We start from the raw sequence: 21,003 nt of genomic DNA on the forward strand, positions 1-21,003 counted from the left end.
GATCCAAAAACTGAGACACAAGAAGTACAAGTAAAACTAGAGACGAGGAAACTGGAGACTGACAGAATACTCACACTGACAGCAACAATGGACCGACAAACACAGAGTGACAAGACAAGGCTTGTAAACAGGCACTGGTGGAATCAATTAACAAAATGGGAAGGGAAGGAGCTTGACCAGAGGGCAGATAAACATTAACCTATAAACACAAAACTAAACCTAAAGACTGGGGGCCAAAAACAAACAACTAATAACTAGACAGATGAGGAGGACTAAAGATGATTAGGAATGGGGAATGATTAGAAGGACACCTGAGGGAAGTCTATAGAGGGCTGGAGATAAGACAGGTGAATATACTTATCAAAATGGGAAAACAGAATCTGAGGAGGGCCAAATAAACCTAAAAACTCTAAAACACAAAAACTAAAGCTAAAGACTAACACACACACACACCATCACACACAAATGCACTAAATATAAACAGGACAAACACACACACACAGAACTGGAGCAGCACAACCGCACACACACACACACACACACACACACACACACACAACACTGAGCAAGGACACAGAATGTGAATAAGACCTGGAGGGGCTGGGGAGGAATGAGATGACACGGGTCCTGGGAGGAATAACTTTACAGGTTACAACATAAGACACATAACCGAGACGAAGACAAGGACACATGAGGGCGCTATGAGACACAAAAGGGAACCTGGAGTGGGAACTGGAGGAGCTGGGGAACAAAGGGACACAGAACATGACAGAGGGAAGCAATCAGGGAAACAGGTGACGGGTGTGTGGGGAGTGAGATCAGAAGGGATCAGGTGAGAATAATTAACTGAGTGGGGAAACTGACTAGGTAAACTTAATCTACTGAGAACTAAAGATAAGTGAACTAATAAACCTGAAAACAAGACTTCAGAAGAAAAACATTAACAAGGATGGGATAACTAAATCTGAAATCACAAAGGGGGGAACCTGAGGAAAACCTGGAGGGAGCTGAAGACCTTAGGGGCACAGAAACCTAAGGGGAAAACCTGGAGTGGGCTGGGGAACACAAGGAGGCACCTGAGGGGGGGGACGCAGACAAGGAGACACATGAGGAACCCAAGGAGACATATAAAGGGGAACCTAGAGAGGGCAGGAGAACACAAGGAGACACATGAGGGGGACGCAGGATGCAGAACATGACAGTTATGGCTTAAGACCAGACCACACTGCAATTTTCGGCTATGAGAATTCCAGAAAAATCATCTACAGTCCAAGATTTCAAAGAGCCAAACTGCACGATGTCTCGCTCAAGAAGGATGAGCTAACATCACGAGCGAACCCCCGAAAAGCATACAACACTAAAAGCCGAGAGCTAACAAAAACAACAATGCTGAAAAAAGAAGCGCTGTTGTTAACACTTCTTGTTCCTGCGTGTAGCTTCCACTGTTGCTAATGTTGCTAATGCTGCTCTCGTCCCTAGCTGTTCGCATCAATCTCTTGGTGGATTTTCATTGGTCAATTGCATACGGAAGTCGTCGGGTTTTCAAGCTGTGCTTGAAGACTGTTGGAGGCTGGTTGTGAGGGGGCTCAATAAGCTGTTGCAGAGTTGGTCACACTGGATGGCCTCAGACTTGCCAATCACCCTCATGTTCACCATTTTTTATCACGATTCTATTCTCAATGAGAGATTTATCTAGAACAGCCAAAAAACCCAGTGTGGTCCGGGCTTTCAAGACACCAACAGAATCACATCATCTGCAAAACTGTAAAGCTTTCCATATAAATGACTAACAAATTGTTTATGGTAATGTTGTTATTAACACTTTATAAGTCATTAATAAGTGTTATGCATTATTTAAGGGTGATAAAGACAGCACAAATGTGGCTCACTAATTTGCAAGACACTGACGGAATTTCTCTCGCTCTTAATGAATGCATCATAAACACTTGTTAATGATTTATAAAGTATTTTTGCCTCTAAGGGTGTGCTCACAGGCCTTTTTCAAGTACGAGCTCCCGTCCACTGTTAAACAACAGAGAACAGTGATTTATTAAAAATGCTGATATTCACGTGGATTTCATGGTTGGAAAAACTATTTTACCTGATGTATGGTTTCACTGTGGTGTTTGTGCATGTGTGTCAACCAGAGCTGCAGGAGGCCTTTAAGGAGTTTGACTATGATGCAGATGGATTCATCCATTACAAAGACATTGCAGACTGCATGAGGACCATGGGCTACATGCCTACAGAAATGGAACTCATCGAGATCATCCAACAAATCAAGATGAAATGTTAGTAGTCCTCTCTCGGGCACGGTGTGCGTGCATGGCTTTTTATTCCCCTCCCCGGGGGTTAAAGCATGCATGCCTGATTGATGGGTCTTTCTGAAATGAGCAGGTGTAAAAGTGAGTAATTCTTCTGTGCGTGCTGAATAAACCCATGTGATTGTGCTATTTTCTGCAAGTTCGCAAGGATCTGATATTTGTATTTGGAGTTGGGGACAGCCAGGATCTGTTAGCATATTGATTAATGGACCTCCTGCTGCAGGTGCCGGAGTGTGTATGAGCTAGTTTGTGTATATCTATTAGCTTATAGACTTTCCTCTAGTTTTTTTTTTTTTTTACTTATTTTCTCCTCTGGACTTTTAATTGTGTCTGATTTTCTTCCTGAAGGAAATATAGTGTGTGGGTATTGCTTCAGTTTTAGGATGAGTCAATACTGCAACTAAAATCAAGGATTCAGCCTTGAGGGATCAGAACAAACACCTACCTTAATGCCGAGGCCTTACATAAACCTGCAGAGAACATACTGGTCTCAGACAATAACAGTATGCACGTTTTTCTTATGAAAGTTTTTTTTTCTTGCTTTTTTGTTAAAAATCTCATGTTTTCATCACAAACTATAGCTTACTACATCACTACTTGTCACACCCTGTCCTATCTCCCCATTCTGTTCAGTCCTGTGTCCTTGCTAATTGCTCCCACCTGCCTCACGTCTTCCAATCACTCCGGGTCCCAGCTCCTCATGTATTTAAACCCTCTAGGTTCTGTGTGTCTCGTCGGTTCATTGTTTTATGTCCAGCGTGTTCCTGATTAAATCCTTATTTTAATCTGCCTGCCTGCTTCTTCCCCTGCATTTGGATCCTCACCTTTGCTCACCACACCCACACGTTGTGACACCACTAGTCATTAGGCCAGTAAACAATATGCAGAAGACCAGGACTAGAATTATATATGGGCTTGTGTGGGAGCCCTCATTAAAACTCTGTGAAAGTGGGGGGAGTTGTCAGTCTGATCACCTTCATTAGAGGCGTGTTTTCACTGTCTGAACTTCAGCGTAAATTTACTGGAACTTCCGTGCACACACGTGTCTTCACTTCACCAGGATGCCCAAACGGTTGTTTTCCAAGCCATTTTCAGGAACTTTCGGAGTACCTGATCAGGGGTAGGAACTCGGCCCAGCTGAGTGAACTCAAACTGATGGGTTGTAAGTCAGCAGGAATTGACATCAGCAGACGTTGTCCAAAACAACTGGCATTAGAGATGATCATTTGTAGAGAATGTCTCCAAACAAAATTAGGAAAGCAAGGCTAAAAATCCTACCTACTGTCTTGCAAAAATGCATTATTTCACTTAACCCTTTGATGCATAATGGTCACTACAGTGGACAGGTATTCAAAATTGTTATTTATTTATTTTTGCTATTAAGCACAGCTGTTGAAGACTTTATTGCATTTGAGCCCCTCCATTTGGACTTCAGTAAGTCAAGCCAACATATTTCATGTTCAGAATGCACGCTGTCCACTGAGGTGGACATGTAATAAATTATTTGTAAATTAACAAAATATTACAAAAAATAATTGTTGAAATTTGTTTCATTCACACCTAAAAATGAATGAAAAAATTGTTTAAAAAATCATGGTTGAAGATCTCATAATTCAAAACCAACCTCAAAGGGTTAAGGAATAAAATATTACCATCAAAACATATCAAGAGACTGAATATAATTAGAACTTACAGAACCACATGAATCAACCCCCCAGAGTTATGAGATGCATCTTTAACTTGTCGGAATAATGTTCCACTCTTTAACATGACCTTTATCTTTCATGTGGAAAAAACTTGTGGTGACATAAATTCACATAAACATATTAAAAATATTCCTAAATCCCACTGGGGACATGACATTTACATGTAATACAGCAAGTTGTTCTTGTAAAATCAAAACATTTTTGTTCCAGACTGATTTATGAAGCCCAGAGATAACATGTTTTTATATGCATTTCACATATGTCACATGTTCACAGCACACCTTTTTACATAAGATTGTCACATGTGAGGTTTATGTGGTTAGGAGGAAGCGCACAAGGTAACCAATGGCTTAATATGGTGGTTAGCTAAAAGATAATAGAGGTGATTGGGCCATAAAGTTAATGTGTTATGTAATTAAACCAAATGTTGCACCCTCTGTTGACCATTAAAAATAATTCAGGTTTAAAGTTTCAGTTTTTAAATCCAGAGAGAAAATTGTTTATTCTCAGGTTTCATCTCATTATCTTTACCTCCTAGTTTCATACAGCAGGTTATTTTCTTGCATGTTCATTATCTCAGTTTAAATTTAAATTAATAGAAGGACAAAAAGAGGAAAATGTGCTTCTAGAGGGAAACAACGTATTTTCTTTGATCCATATGAAAATGGATAAACTGAAACTGATTCCAGAGTTGTACAGCGACTTTGGGATGCTCAGCATGATAAGTGCCACTCCAATTATTATTTAGTGGTAGTATGAGCCTAATGCATTATTAATACCGTTTATCACATCAGACAGGTACAATAAGAGAGCAGCCTGCAGCCTTAGTGACCACAATGGCATTCACCAGCTAAAGTGAACAGCTAATGTCAAGCCAGCTGCATGAATAGTCAGCTCAGCCCATTAAATGGCAAAGATTTACCTGGAAATGTCAACGGGGCCCATTTAAATGCTGTTGTGGTGCTGGATTTCCAGCAGCGCTTAAAAAATGCTAATTACCCATAACCTGAACAGCTCAAGCACAAGTCCTATTTTCCCCTATCACTGTTCAAACCTGGAAGTAGGCCTGCCAACTGTTGTTAAACACAAAACACAATATTATGTTGAAGGCCAAAAGTGTCTGTCGGTTGGAGTTACTTATTTGTTGCACTCGGAAGCTCTCACGTGTGTTGTGCATGTCAAGAAAACACTGCCCTGAAAATTTTGACTTATTTTGTCCAATAATTGGGGATACAGCATGAAACTGGCTTTATGGGTCTTTTGATAAAGATTCTCATATTGAAAGTATACGAAATTGTCCCCTAATGTTACTTTTATTAAACGGGTTACTTCGTGTGGTCTCAGCTGGTGTTTAACTCTTTGTTTTTTTTTCTCTCTTACGGATGTCAAGTCACCTCAAAGTGGTATTGTGGTAGTGCCACGTTCACACAGAATTTGTTGCATGCACATTAGAGGTGTAATGGTATGTAGTCATACTGAACCATCTCAGTTCACACAATGGCGACAGATGCAGGACTCAATCACACGAAGAATACGATAGTCACGGTCGATCACCGCTCTCATCTGTGAAGTATTGAATCGTAACTTACACTTAGTGTCACAGCTGTCTGCCTCAGCGATGTTTAGCATAACGTGAATTACCTTAGGCCTATTTCTTAGCAGAGAGTTTGACTTGAATATAAATGAAAGCACCGGGTTTATTAAAATGTTAAACAGAATCGCATTCAAATTGGAATGCAGCCCTTGAAATACATCTATACATTTCTCTTTTTTCCCAACTTAAATCATCTGCAGAAAAATAGATAATTTGAATATAAAAGGTTTTAAAACTAAGAACTCTATAGATAATTTGAATATAAAAGGTTTCAAAACTAAGAACTCTAAAAAAGTACGCACTAACCATAATCTAAAGGTGTTTTCAGCTGAACGAAATCTGCTGCGATCAAGCTAACAAGCAGTAACATTTATACAAAGTACTGCCTACTCCACTAATTACAGAGAACAAATTAGGACTCGTGAATAAGCTGGTGTGTGTGTGTGTGTGTGTGTGTGTGTGTATGTGTGTGTGTGTGTGTGTGTGTGAAACACTCACACCACAAACACATCAGTTTAGTTTCTCTGAACCTAATGAATCATTTAAGAAACCACCAGGGAAGTGCTCAGAGATACTGAGATGAGCTTTGGTAATAACGTCATTAAAACCTCCAGAAAGAATGTCCTCACTTAATATTTTAAAGAAGTTTCTTTCTGTATTCGAATAATTTTTTCATGTGAGGCAGCAGCAGACTGCAACACACAGGCTGCTCTGTACCGGTTTCATTCCTGTGGGCTATAGCATGTCAGTCTCTCACAACCTATGGAGTGGAACCTTCTGCATGCTTTGAAAAACACCCTGAACATCCTAATAACTTGTACATGATAATATAAGTTGGTGTTACACCCCCAGGAAAACAGTGCAGAAAGCAACACAGAGCAGCAGTTCTACAGTGTAAGCATTTTACCAGATGGAGATCCTGTTCTTCAAGAACAAGCGTTTCATTACTGTTAAATAATTAATATTTTTTGAAATGTGAAGGCTTTACTAGTTAGACTTTAAAAACAACAAAGAGATACCTTAATCATTGTGTCAAAGAAAGGTCTTGCAAATGTACAACTACTAGAACTTTAGCTTGCAGATCAGTTTTAATTATTGCTTTTCAATGTTTTGTCACATTATTTCTTAAAAAAACACAATGAATTACAGAAATACAGAATATGAACTTATTATATGAGAAAATGGTGAAGAAGGTTCTGCAACCCTACAAGGCACTCTACAACACTCTTATCCATCTCTAAAGTGTTTGGTCGGTTTTAGTCGACTGCATCTCTATGTGTTTCGTCAGTTTTAGTCAACTACATCTCTAAAGTGTTTAGTCAGTTTTAGTCAACTACATCTCTAAGTGTTTAGTCAGTTTTAATCAACTGCATATCTGAAGTGTTTAGTCAGTTTTAGTCGACTGCATTTCTGAAGTGTTTAGTCAGTTTTAGTCGACTATATCTCTAAGTGTTTAGTCAGTTTTAATCAACTGCATATCTGAAGTGTTTAGTCAGTTTTAGTCGACTGCATTTCTGAAGTGTTTAGTCAGTTCTAGTCGGCTACATCTCCGAAAGTTTAGTGGGTTTTAGTTGACTACATCTCTTAAGTGTTCAGTCGGTATTAGTCGACTATATCTCTGTTTAGTCAGTTTTAATCAACTGAATATCTGAAGTGTTTAGTCAGTTTTAGTCAACTGCATTTCTGAAGTGTTTAGTCAGTTTTAGTCGACTACATCTCCAAGAGTTTAGTGGGTTTTAGTCGACTACATCTCTAAAGTGTTCAGTCGGTATTAGTCGACTACATCTCTAAGTGTTTAGTCAGTTTTAATCAACTGCATATCTGAAGTGTTTAGTCAGTTTTAGTCGACTGCATTTCTGAAGTGTTTAGTCAGTTTTAGTCGACTACATCTCTAAAGTGTTTAGTCGGTTTTAGTCAACTACATCTCTAAGTGTTTAGTCAGTTTTAATCAACTGCATATCTGAAGTGTTTAGTCAGTTTTAGTCGACTGCATTTCTGAAGTGTTTAGTCAGTTTTAGTCGACTATATCTCTAAGTGTTTAGTCAGTTTTAATCAACTGCATATCTGAAGTGTTTAGTCAGTTTTAGTCGACTGCATTTCTGAAGTGTTTAGTCAGTTTTAGTCGACTACATCTCTAAAGTGTTTAGTCGGTTTTAGTCAACTACATCTCTAAGTGTTTAGTCAGTTTTAATCAACTGCATATCTGAAGTGTTTAGTCAGTTTTAGTCGACTGCATTTCTGAAGTGTTTAGTCAGTTTTAGTCGACTATATCTCTAAGTGTTTAGTCAGTTTTAATCAACTGCATATCTGAAGTGTTTAGTCAGTTTTAGTCGACTGCATTTCTGAAGTGTTTAGTCAGTTTTAGTCGACTATATCTCTAAGTGTTTAGTCAGTTTTAATCAACTGCATATCTGAAGTGTTTAGTCAGTTTTAGTCGACTGCATTTCTGAAGTGTTTAGTCAGTTCTAGTCGGCTACATCTCTGAGAGTTTAGTGGGTTTTAGTCGACTACATCTCTTAAGTGTTCAGTCGGTTTTAGTCGACTATATCTCTGTTTAGTCAGTTTTAATCAACTGAATATCTGAAGTGTTTAGTCAGTTTTAGTCAACTGCATTTCTGAAGTGTTTAGTCAGTTTTAGTCGACTACATCTCCAAGAGTTTAGTCAGTTTTAGTCGACTGCATTTCTGAAGTGTTTAGTCAGTTCTAGTCGGCTACATCTCTGAGAGTTTAGTGGGTTTTAGTCGACTACATCTCTTAAGTGTTCAGTCGGTTTTAGTCGACTATATCTCTGTTTAGTCAGTTTTAATCAACTGAATATCTGAAGTGTTTAGTCAGTTTTAGTCGACTACATCTCCAAGAGTTTAGTGGGTTTTAGTCGACTACATCTCTAAAGTGTTCAGTCGGTATTAGTCGACTACATCTCTAAGTGTTTAGTCAGTTTTAATCAACTGCATATCTGAAGTGTTTAGTCAGTTTTAGTCGACTGCATTTCTGAAGTGTTTAGTCAGTTTTAGTCGACTACATCTCTAAAGTGTTTAGTCGGTTTTAGTCAACTACATCTCTAAGTGTTTAGTCAGTTTTAATCAACTGCATATCTGAAGTGTTTAGTCAGTTTTAGTCGACTGCATTTCTGAAGTGTTTAGTCAGTTTTAGTCGACTATATCTCTAAGTGTTTAGTCAGTTTTAATCAACTGCATATCTGAAGTGTTTAGTCAGTTTTAGTCGACTGCATTTCTGAAGTGTTTAGTCAGTTTTAGTCGACTATATCTCTAAGTGTTTAGTCAGTTTTAATCAACTGCATATCTGAAGTGTTTAGTCAGTTTTAGTCGACTGCATTTCTGAAGTGTTTAGTCAGTTCTAGTCGGCTACATCTCTGAGAGTTTAGTGGGTTTTAGTCGACTACATCTCTTAAGTGTTCAGTCGGTTTTAGTCGACTATATCTCTGTTTAGTCAGTTTTAATCAACTGAATATCTGAAGTGTTTAGTCAGTTTTAGTCAACTGCATTTCTGAAGTGTTTAGTCAGTTTTAGTCGACTACATCTCCAAGAGTTTAGTCAGTTTTAGTCGACTGCATTTCTGAAGTGTTTAGTCAGTTCTAGTCGGCTACATCTCTGAGAGTTTAGTGGGTTTTAGTCGACTACATCTCTTAAGTGTTCAGTCGGTTTTAGTCGACTATATCTCTGTTTAGTCAGTTTTAATCAACTGAATATCTGAAGTGTTTAGTCAGTTTTAGTCAACTGCATTTCTGAAGTGTTTAGTCAGTTTTAGTTGACTACATCTCTAAGTGTTTAGTGGGTTTTAGTCGACTACATCTCTAAAGTGTTTAGTCAGTTTGAATCAACTGCATATCTGAAGTGTTTAGTCAGTTTTAGTCGACTGCATATCTGAAGTGTTGAGTCAGTTTTAGTCGACTACATCTCTAAGTGTTTAGTTGGTTTTATTCGACTACATCTCTTAGTGTTTAGTCAGTTTTAGTTTACTACATCTCTAAAGTGTTAAGTCTGTATTAGTCGACTACTTCTCTAAGTGTTTAGTTGGTTTTATTCGACTACATAAAGTGTTTAGTGGGTTTTAGTCGACTACATCTCAAAGAGTTTAGTGGGCTTTAGTCGACTACATCTCTAAAGTGTTCAGTCGGTATTAGTCGACTACATCTCAAAGAGTTTAGTGGGTTTTAGTCGACTACATCTCTAAAGTGTTCAGTCGGTATTAGTCGACTACATCTCAAAGAGTTTAGTGGGTTTTAGTCGACTACATCTCTAAAGTGTTCAGTCGGTATTAGTCGACTACAACTCCAAGTGTTTAGTCAGATTTAGTGGACTACATCTCTAAGTGTTTAGTCAGTTTTAGTCAACTACATCTCTAAAGTGTTCAGTCGGTATTAGTCGAATACAACTCCAAGTGTTTAGTCGGATTTAGTGGACTACATCTCTAAGTGTTTAGTCAGTTTTAGTCAACTACATCTCTAAAGTGTTTAGTCAGTATTAGTCGACGACATCTCCAAGAGTTTAGTGGGTTTTAGTCGACTACATCTCTAAAGTGTTTGGTCGTTATTAGTCGACTACATCTCTAAGTGTTTAGTTGGTTTTATTCAACTACATCTCTTAGTGCTTAGTCAGTTTTAGTTGACTACATCTCTAAGTGTTTAGTGGGATTTAGTCGACTACATCTCTAAAGTGTTTAGTCGGTTTTATTCAACTACATCTCTAAAGTGTTTAGTCAGTTGTAGTCTACTACATCCCGAAAAGGTTTTAGTAAGTTTTAGTCGACTAAAATTAAAAAAAGCTTTAGTCAACAAAGATTTTTGTTTTTTAATTTTACAAAACAGTAAACAAAATACTATTCTCTAACAAATGAATGTGTAGGTTAGATATGTATTCTGAGATACTGGAGTGCATTTCATACCAACATGATTTATTTTATAGTTATAGGACAAAATCTCAGCTCAGTAAAACAATAATCCCCAGACTGGTATCAGGTTTTTATTAACTTAATTGATAATCACAATAATGTATATAATTTATTGATGCAGATTTGTGCATCATTTTGTAGATTTCCACAAAGAAATGTATGATTTTCTTTCCTTAACAGAATGGACTTGTATACTCATCTGTATGTCCTGTGGAAACAAAATGATTAATTAATATCTAATCTGTTAGAGATAGTTCTTCACTTATTGTTAATGCTCTAATGGATAAAATCTGAACTATCCCTTTAAGTGGTTACTATAACATTTATAGTACTATACCAGCTGACCATGTATCATGCATCATATCCCCTCTAGACCTTCACGAAGGTCAAAAGAACATATCCGTACCACAAGACTACTAACAAAAAAAAAGTGATTAATTGTTATTTAGGGTGACCCACATACTGCATAGAAAATGAACACTACTCCTCACAGGTAAAAATCAGTTTGTATTTTCTCCTCTAGGCAAAGAAAAATCCCTTTTTTGAGCTTGAACGTCTCTCATTTGCTCCAATGACATCCTTTATTTCTACAGCTGACTTTGTAGCTGCTGCATGACAGTCTCATTACTTACACGATACAATAGCAGAATAGTGTAGCTGTAGTTTGATTCCCTCTCTCAATGGTCTTGAGACTCAAAGCTCTGATTAAATTTCTGAACCACAAAAAGAACGCATGACTTATTAAAAGTGTTTCACTTCTACAAAGGCCTAGATAAAGAAAACTGACCAAGCTTATTGGTCCACGCACCGTCAAATAAGCCCATCTTTTGTCAAACTAACAACGAGCAGTTCCATTGTGTTGGTCTGCTGCAATAATTACCAACAGGATCAAATGAAACCAAACCTGTTCCAACGCTGCAGAAGGGAGCATAATAGTACAATGGGGAAACTGGTGTTTCCTGTAAAAAAACACACACACACACACACACACACACAACTTCAGAAAATTGAGTTTTCCCATCAAGCCTGTTATTGAGGAAATGCTCAGATCCTTTGAAGTAGGGTTCTGAGAGGTTATAACTGTTAATATCTTACCTGTTGTTGAAAGCTCGCTAAAGAAACTTAATCGGGGAAACAGAAATAAGTTCTGACTGGACTGATGAGGTAAAGAATTCTCCAGACAAGACCAAAATCATCTTTGTATCTAACCATAGCAACCATGTCAACATCCGGCTAAGGTGCTAGACATCGACATATAAATAAATAGCTAGAGCACCAGTCAGGATCAGAACTGCAGCAATTTCAGCAGATGTCATTTTTATTTTACAAAAATGAGCTTGACTCGTTAACAGTAACTCTTGAGTAACTGATTTGTGTGTGAAAATATTTGACTCTTTAGCATCATGCAGTTCAGAGTATGCATTGCCGCTACGGTAATACATAATCATGGACCACTTTCGACATCTGCATTCTTTCTACAATAGAATGCACAATAATTAACATCTGTATTACTGTGGTTCTTTCATATGTTTTTATCTGTTGTTTCACATTCCTTTGCGTTTTTAGTGTTTTACGACTGTTAGTTCGAGTATTTTCTTGTTTTCATTTTTTCTTATAAACTATGCTTTAAATGTCATTCTGAACGTGTTAATTTAACTGTAATCTTTTAATGTACAGCGCCTTGTCTGGTTGTAATGCCATGTTGAATGCGCTTTATAAATAAAATGGTATGGTATGGTATGGTATGGTAGCCCACGTGCATCAAAAAGGCAATATGTCATCAATGACTTGCAGCTTTCAATCTAGTGATCAGGTTTGTTCTTTAAAACACATTGTTCATGATTTAAACACATTCAAACACATTGTGTTGCTGCATGCATTATCAGTAACAGAAACAGCGTTATGACAAAAGAAGCCAGTATACTCCTTACTGAAAAACCTAACTTCCGTTAGTAACGTAGTAGTTTTAAATGCTGTTATCTCCATCACTGCTGGCAACAAGCAAACAGGTAAATGTGTAAACCAACAAAGTTTATGAACGGTGAAAATGTTTTAACCTCTTGTTACAAATTTTGTCCCCATGGACTCACATAGAAGGAAATATTGCATCTAATATGGCGTCACCCAGAGACTTAGACCCAATTTTGTATGTGTAAAAAAGCTGCCAACAATTCTTAACAACTGGGAATCATTTAATTAATTTTTAACAACACTTTGATGGACATTTCCAGATATTAAAAGCAAAAACTACACATTGTCTCTTTTAAGATTCATTTTGGTGTTAGTCACTCTGAGAGTAGATGTTAACTCATTGTGCTACTCACAAGTAGAGGTGTTCCAATCAAATTTTTTTGCTCCCGATCCGATTCCGATTCCGAGTCCTGATCCGATACTTTTCAGGAAAGCATTAAAATAAGAGGAAAAAATTAAATTATTTTCTGGAAAGTATTAAAATAAGGAGAAAAAGAAAGGAAATATTTTTTAGGAAAGCATTAAAATAAGAAGAAACCACGTCCACTTTAAATTTCACGTTCACTTGTTTAGGAAGTGCATTGATAAAAAAAAACATGTTTATATCATGAATATAATTAAAAGCAGATGTGTTGCTCTTATTTCAAGTTGTTTACTCACTCAATATGCAGCTGCGAGCAATGCGTGTTCCCGTGACGGAGCAGGCAGGCGGAGCCTTGGCCGACATTCCCTGTTCAGCACCTGTAGCTGCAGCACAGCTGCTGAAAGAGAACTACAAACCCCAACATTTTGTTGTTTGATGACAATTTCTCTTTGTTTATTAGATTATCTTTCATTGTCAGCTGGCTCCGCCTTTTTGTCTGACTTTGCTGTGTGGCAAACTGAGAATTAACGGAGACCGGTGATTTGCTTTGTTGAAGACCGAAAGAAAAAGCCGAATGTGAAAGTAGTTTGTTTTAAAGGCAAAGAATCTTGGAGCTCTGTCCTTCCCAGCATGTTGAATGCCCAGTATGCACACATTACAAGTGTCTGGTAATGTCCGGTTTTAAACACCACCAAGCTGCAGACGTTTTTGCTCTCCTGACGAGACACGTTAGCTCAGCGTTAGCCTACTTGCTAACAGCTGCAACTTGCCTTCTAAGTCCCTGCCCGCCGTAAATTGTGTGGCATTACTGTTTCATTCCAAAAAACAAATAATATTGATGTAGAGGAACTTAATTAAATTAAAAATGTGCGGTTTTTGTTCCATTAGAAAATTTCTATCTCAGGATGAATTTATGTTTGTTGTTTTAAAAGGTTGAATTTGATTTATTTCTCTCAATCCCGATCTATTTAAAATGACGTGATCGGATTGGAGCATCCTTACTCACAAATGCTCAGTTTATCCAAACTGAGGCTGTTCCAAGAGCTAACTAAAACAAACATTTCCACAGAAAACTGCTCCAAGCAAATTTAAATATTTATCTTTGAAGACTTTACCTTTCAAATATGTTAATTTGACATGCAATTAGCAAATCATTTCTATGAAAAAGTTTGATGACAGTTTACTGTGGGAGATTTTTAAAAGAGATTTAAAACTGAAGTGCTTCAGGAAAATGACTCGTTTTGTTAGTTAAACTGAATTTTACATACCACATCTACCATATTGGACCCTTAGCTTGTTCATGTCCTGTTTTTCCTCAGGGGGAGGTCATGTAGACTTTGATGACTTCTGTGAGCTAATGGGGCCGAGGATGCTGTCTGAGACAGCTCACATGATTGGGCTAAAAGAGCTCCGCTGTGCCTTCAAACAGGTAAATGGATCTCACCCGGGACCTGTGAAACTGTGAGGCATAGGCTTTAGTTTAGAATACTTTTGATGAGACTGTGAAGCAGGAGGCTTGTTCTGGCAGACCACCTCAGTCCTCAGGCACAGGAAGTAGTGCTTCACCAATTCTGTCAAGCAAGGATGGACGGCTGCAGTCAGATCTCCACAGAGATTGTGGTTCAGCAGAGAAATGAAGTCCTGAAGGATCTTCTCAACCCAGAAAATTCACATTTTGAAAAATAAGAATAAAAAAAAAATCATGTTTTATTTCCACTGATTATTGTTTAATGCCGTTTTAAAGGGGCAGTGTGTAGTTTCCTGGCACTAGGGAGCGGTACATATATTTCAGGGTAGTTTTACACCATATTGCCATGACTGTTGCTAGTTTAAAAAGCATTACGGTAAATGTCACCTGTGGAGCAGGGGGCATGCAGCCTCGGCGTGACTCCTCAGACTTTGTTGGTCCTTCAGTTAATTCCATCGAGCGAATGCAATGTCGATGCTAGTTTTCTGGGGCTGTAGTTTCCGGATCTGCTCAGGATCCTGCGCCTGCCGATGATGTCATCATACTACGGTAATACCACTCCAAAATATATTGCATCTCGTTTTTGATTCTGTTTTTTCACATATTTTTGGAAGGTGTCCAACCTTTTTTGGCCCGTGAGCTACTTTTATACAATGAAAAGGCCATACGAATTATTCACAATGATACTTTCTATGTGTGAGTATGCCTACTATTTATAACCCTCCCACTGTCTTTATGGGTGACCCCCGCAAGGAAAGTCGACCATTGAGCAGGATTGATGGTTTATCCCTTGAGGTCCACGTGGCAGGGGTGAGGTGGTGCTCACTCCTCACCCCTGCCACATGGACCCAAGGGATAAACCATCAACCCTGCTCAGTGGTCAACTTTCCTCGCAGGGTCACACCCATTAGGACAGTGGGAGGGTTAAAAAATGCTAAGTCTACTATATACAGTGGAGCAAAAAAGTATTTAGTCAGCCACCGATTGTGCAAGTTCTCCCACTTAAAATGATGAGGTCAGTAATTTTCATCATAGGTACACTTCAACTGTGAGAGACCGAATGTGAATTAAAATCCATGAATTCACATGGCAGGATTTTTTATAAACTGCATCTAATTTGTGTTAACAAGATGTTATCACAGATAGGAATTTGGTGGTTATTTTATTTATACACACATCCAAAAACACCTGGGAACCTTTCGATTATGCAGCACAGCAGAAGAGCTTTTTATAAAGGTTACGGCAAACGCAGACAGCACTGATTCAAATTCAATTCATTTCAAAGATACTTTATTTATCCCAGAGGGAAATTAGAGTTTCAGTACACACAATTCAGAGATCAGACATACATAGGCAAAGACACATGGCAAGAATTGGTGACTGTGGTCAGTCGCAACCCTGAGTCGCACTACCTTAATAGAGATCAGAGGGGTTGCATGAGGATTGGTTCAGGTGGAGGAAAAAAACGGCACTTCAGAGTTACCCTCCACAGGGAGGGCAGCTTTGCTATGCAAAAAACACCTCAAACAGAAATGCAACAGACTTCAGACATAACACAACATAAGTGTCCACTGGGTTGGGTGGTGGGTTTGGGACTCTCCACACGTCAGTGCCTGCAGCCATAATAAGCAGCGCACGTCACCTCAGTCTGGACAGGGGAGGGAGGTCGCTGGGGTTTGGAGGGCACAGTGACTCCTGGAACGATTCAGCGGCCTTGACAGCCCACAGTCCTGCCCAGGCTGGGATAGGGAGACAGAGTTGCCATAGTGACAGCAGCATTGCACATTTCTTCTGAGGGGGAGTATTCGTTGCAGCCTCACAGGCTCAAGGGCACCAGATTCAGATTAGAAATTGTTTTGGAGCCAGACAGAGATAATTTCCTCTCTGTCTTAAAGTTCCGTTGATCCTCAACCTCTCAAAATCCCAATAATGGCGTAAATTAATCTATCCCAATCCGTGCTGATCCGTCCACTCGCTCCTTGATGGCATCCATCTTTTGTGCCAACGCATGAATCTCAGCCAAAATTCCAAGCTTACGACTCATCTCGACAATTATATGAGTCTGTGAATTCACAGCGCGCTGTAATCCATCCTTGAGCTCAGGGAGAGCGCCAATATACCTCGACAGCTCGTTAATTTTCTGGTAACCCAGGAAGCCTCCTAGGCCAAAGAGCAGGAAACCTGACACCAACACCACGAATATCCAGACGTCTTCAGAATCCTCTACAGACAGCTGAGATAGGCAAATCAGGTTCCACTGTTTCCAGGAATCCTTGATATGCCCAGCTGGCTCTGTCCCAGAGGGGCACCCAGGAGCCCCTTCTCCCGTTCTCATCGTTGAAAACATGTTGTCAGTCGCGTTAAGTGACCAACTGACCAGGTACATTTTTAATTATTTCAGTTTCCAGAAAAAATGCAGAAGCAACCGTACACCCAGAGACAGACCACGAGCTTTGGGATAAGATAGGGAGGAGAGGAGGAAAAAAGCATCAGTACTCTCCAAGAGCCGGTTCCCATCATGATGTGCATGCTCATCATGATGGGAACTGAGAACATATCTGAAGGTTCTGCGTGTTTCTGGGATTCAGCTCTCTGCCCGATGAGAAACAAACATCTTAAACGTTGTCGTTTTTAGTCAATGATTTTTGCACGTTTCCTCTGTTTAATCTCTGAAATATGAATCAGTTTATCTAATCTATTTACCAAGTGCGGCTCCAGAAAACCAAACAGCCAGAATTAAAGAGAACTGATTTCAAATCAGAGCTGCTTCAGAAGTTTACTTCCCCACTTTAACACGTCGTGAGTCAGCAGTGAACCATCTGTAGTCTCAAGCTGTTTTCAGTCTAACAGGAACCTCGTGTTGCTGTTACATAACTCAGCTTTGACTCTTCTGATCACTTCATCATTCATTATTTTCTGTTAAATCTTCCGTCTTTGACGTGACGCTGTTTCGTTCTGTTACCATTGTGTCTCTTTTCATTGTCCTCATCTACCTACAATATTTGTCGTTTTTGTCTTTCTTGTCATGCCCCCCCCCCCCCCCCCCCAACTAACAGTTTGACTGTGATGGCAATGGAAAGATCACACTGGAGGAGCTGAAGGAGGGCATGAAGACCCTCCTTGGGGAGAAGCTGAAGAAAGGGGAGCTGGAGGAGATCCTCTGCGATATTGACATCAACAAAGATGGCAGCATTGACTTTGATGGTAAGTAGATCAGAACCCAGAGCAGATAGAACTCCTCATAGTAAAAATGTACATTAAAAACATTAAAAAACAACATATGTTATTTTTGAGATTTTTTATTGAAATAAAAAATAAACAAGAAAAATAAAAACAGTTGACCATCACTGTTTCCATCATTGTTTATAAGACAAACTTCTAACACTTATGAAGTCAATCTGAAGCCATATTTTAAATTCTAAATGGTAAATGGCCTTCTAGAGTCTTGGAACCCCCCCAAGGCGCTTTACAGCACAATCAAGCATCCACCCATTCACACACACATTCACTCCCTGGTGGGGATGAGCTACGATGTAGCCACAGCTGCCCTGGGGAACACTGACAGAGGCCAGGCTGCCAAGCACAGGTGCCACCGGTCCCTCCGACCACCACCAGCAGGAAGGGGGATCAAGTGTCTTGCCCAAGGACACAACGCAGTGACAAACTGAGCGGGGCTCGAACCTTAAACCTTCCGATTATGGGGCGAGCACTTAACTCCTGTGCCACTGTTGCCCCATTCTAGTTCTATTTGAGCCAGCAGGGTTTTTATTCTTTACAGTATTATTGTCTAGATTATATCACAGTAAGGTAAGACTATCACTTTTACTGATTTCTAAAAAAATTACATAATTCTAGTAGGGATGCACCGATACCGATACCAGTATCGTGATCGATACCAAGTCATCCTATATATGTGAATATAATCTGGCCAAAATCCATTGACTCTCAGTCCTGGGGAAGGACCTATGGTTGTCTTTTAAACTGTCTTCACATGTTGTTGCATAACAAACAATGTGACGTATTACTATGGATGTCAGTCAACATGGCTGTCCACCATACTTTGTGGAGAAGGGAAGAAGATTCAATTCAATTGGAGTTTATTTATATAGCGCCAAATCACAACAAGTGTCATCTCAAGGCACTTCACATAGTAAACATTCCAATACAGTTCAGTTCATGAAGCCAATAACAAGTTCCTATATAAGGAGCCCAGCAAATTACATTGAGTCACTGACTAGTGTCAGCGTCTTTACAGCAATCCTCATACTAAGCAAGCATTTAGCGACAGTGGAGAGGAAAACTCTTTTAACAGGAAGAAACCTCCAGAGGATCCTGGCTCAGTATAAGCAGCCATCCACCATGACTCACCGGGGATCGAGAAGACACAGCAGACACACACACACACACACACACACAAGATTAAAATATACATTGTTTTTCTAAATAAAGGTGCTGTGATTGGCCAGCTAAAATACTGGCCGGGGTGGAGGAGGTTCCAGTGGACCATTGCAAGACAGACATGCAAAGCAACATTATTTTGCTTCGGTAAACTGCGTGTCGATTCTAGGCTAACATAATTCCTGCAAGGGGAAAAACTGCAGATTGCTGCTTTAAAGAGCGAAATTAGCATTCACGGACTCACCCACATTGGTGGGGAAGACGGTTTTTTTTGCTTTAGTGTCCAGGAGAGAGCAGAGCACGTCTCGGCTAGCAGAAGCTATTAGTATTAGCAACTCCTTCACATGGCAGAACTCCTCCAGGCTTGTGTTATTTGTGGAGCTAAAACATCAACGTTGCAAAGCAAACATAGTCATTGGAAGTCACGTTGCTGTTATCCAATTAAAAGCAAGATGTCCAGATATCAGGAATTCTTCTTTTCCACTCTCGCTAACTTCTACCTTCTAGGCATTCATTTGTAACGAAGACCACGGCAAATGTGTTGAGAAAAATAGTGAACTTGATCTTTAGGCAACTTACTGCTTATCAACTATCTCTGTGGAATAGAGGATATCTTTAAAGTAGTCTTCTCACTGTAGGGCTTATTTTCCTGTACTTTCCACTATAAAGAAAGAAATTGTGCCATGTTTGTTGCATCAGGAATGGCAGAATTTCATAGGAAACCCAAAGGAGCAGGCATTATTTTCCACATGGCGGGCTGTGGGCGGAGAGGAAATGAGTTGGGAATGTTGTGGTAAAACATGGGAATGATGGGAATGATTGAGTTAAGATAGATTGACTGATAAGAGTGGCTTCAGCCTGGACACCTGTTGCACCATAGAGCAGGTCATCTCAAGGACTCTGCATAAGCAATATTCCAATCTGCTTCCTCTTGGTGTGTGGAGACGCCGTAGACACAACATGCATCGTAATTAGATCTGTCGTGATCAATTTTTATCCGTCAGCACCGGGGCAGCAGGAGAAATGTCGTTAATGCACTGCACAGGTCAAAATCCACTAGAATACCTTACAGAGTTTGGGGTGTGGAAACTGTTTATGCAGGAGGGAGCTCCAGTTTTGTCAGCCTCAGATAAACAGGAAAGGATTTCACAAAAGCAGCTGGAAGAAATCTGCAGCGGCCTCCAAAAAACAACCGATCAATTTAATCTAGTTAGAGCCTGGATTGACTGGAAGGTTTTATTTCCTGTTTGCAAACCTAAAAACTGTCTCAACTAGAGCGTTTTATAAACGAGCACCAAGATTCCTTCTGAGTGGATCTGCCGTCTCTCTCTCCTGCAGAGTTTGTGATGATGCTTTCTGCACGGTGACCTCTCATGGAAGAAGTGGATTGAGAAGCTGTGCCACCACCACGCTCTACTTCCGGCTGTTGTAATCTCGTTTCTGAGGCTTTATACATTTAATAGCTTGATTTAAAATCACATCAAATCTTAGATGTCCCTTTGTACTGACAGAATAAAAGCCGAGGTTGTGTGAGTGCAGTGGGTAAAAGGTGAGTTATGCAACATTTGACTGAAATGGAGCACAGATGCTGCATGGTTGCCCCCCTGTGGCTCAAACTTGTACAGATTCCTTTGCTTTTTCCTCCGAACTGTTTCATTTGTTGATGCAGATTTTAGCTTCACAAACGTGTAAAGACTTTATTTTCCACGGTTATAATCTGTTCTAATGAGAACACACTAATAACAAATAAACCCAAAATAATACTGAAAAATGTGCATTTATTATTGCAAATTGATAACTTAAAACATTTTAGCAAAAAGCAGGACTTGTCCAAAAATTATCTCCATTTCATCAAATTTTGATTTTTCATAGACAACGTTTTCAAAAGTCATGCAAAAAAACAAGGAATTGCAACCAAGTTGATATATCTTATTAAAGTCACAGTAAGGGGCCTGCAGCAGCTATTTATCTAGACGTCATCTCAGATACTTGATAGATTTACTGGTTTTGACTTGTCAGATTAACGCAGCTTAGTATTCCAGAAACAAAGTCAAAATCAGCACTGTTACACTTCATAAATTAATTCGGTTTCATTTAGAATAAATAGGAGATGAACTGAAATATTTCCACTTCAACTGGAATTTGTTTAGAAATGAGCAGAAACGTGGGGAAAACCAGAAAGGGAAGGAAGGGCCAACCCTGAGGTTGTCATGAGATGGTTAGCTTAAACAAAAAAGTGTGTTTGAGAACTTGGAAGAAAGTCAAAA

General features: G+C 39.3%; 1 protein-coding gene across 2 annotated transcripts in view; it reads left to right on the forward strand.

Moving 5' to 3' along the window:
* cabp4 (calcium binding protein 4) overlaps positions 1–20,280 on the forward strand; it is a 43,623-nt gene extending 23,343 nt beyond the window's left edge. For both annotated transcript variants that reach the window (XM_015943615.3, XM_054744792.2), the window contains exons 6-9: positions 2,148–2,291; positions 14,190–14,299; positions 17,395–17,542; positions 20,075–20,280. In XM_015943615.3, coding sequence (XP_015799101.1) covers positions 2,148–2,291; positions 14,190–14,299; positions 17,395–17,542; positions 20,075–20,103 — 431 coding nt within the window. In that variant the 3' untranslated portion in view covers positions 20,104–20,280. The remainder of the gene's footprint in view (positions 1–2,147; positions 2,292–14,189; positions 14,300–17,394; positions 17,543–20,074) is intronic.
* The last annotated feature ends 723 nt before the right edge of the window (positions 20,281–21,003 follow it).

Source organism: Nothobranchius furzeri, chromosome 6 (genome assembly GCF_043380555.1).
Source record: "Nothobranchius furzeri strain GRZ-AD chromosome 6, NfurGRZ-RIMD1, whole genome shotgun sequence".
Taxonomy (NCBI): Eukaryota; Metazoa; Chordata; class Actinopteri; order Cyprinodontiformes; family Nothobranchiidae; genus Nothobranchius; species Nothobranchius furzeri.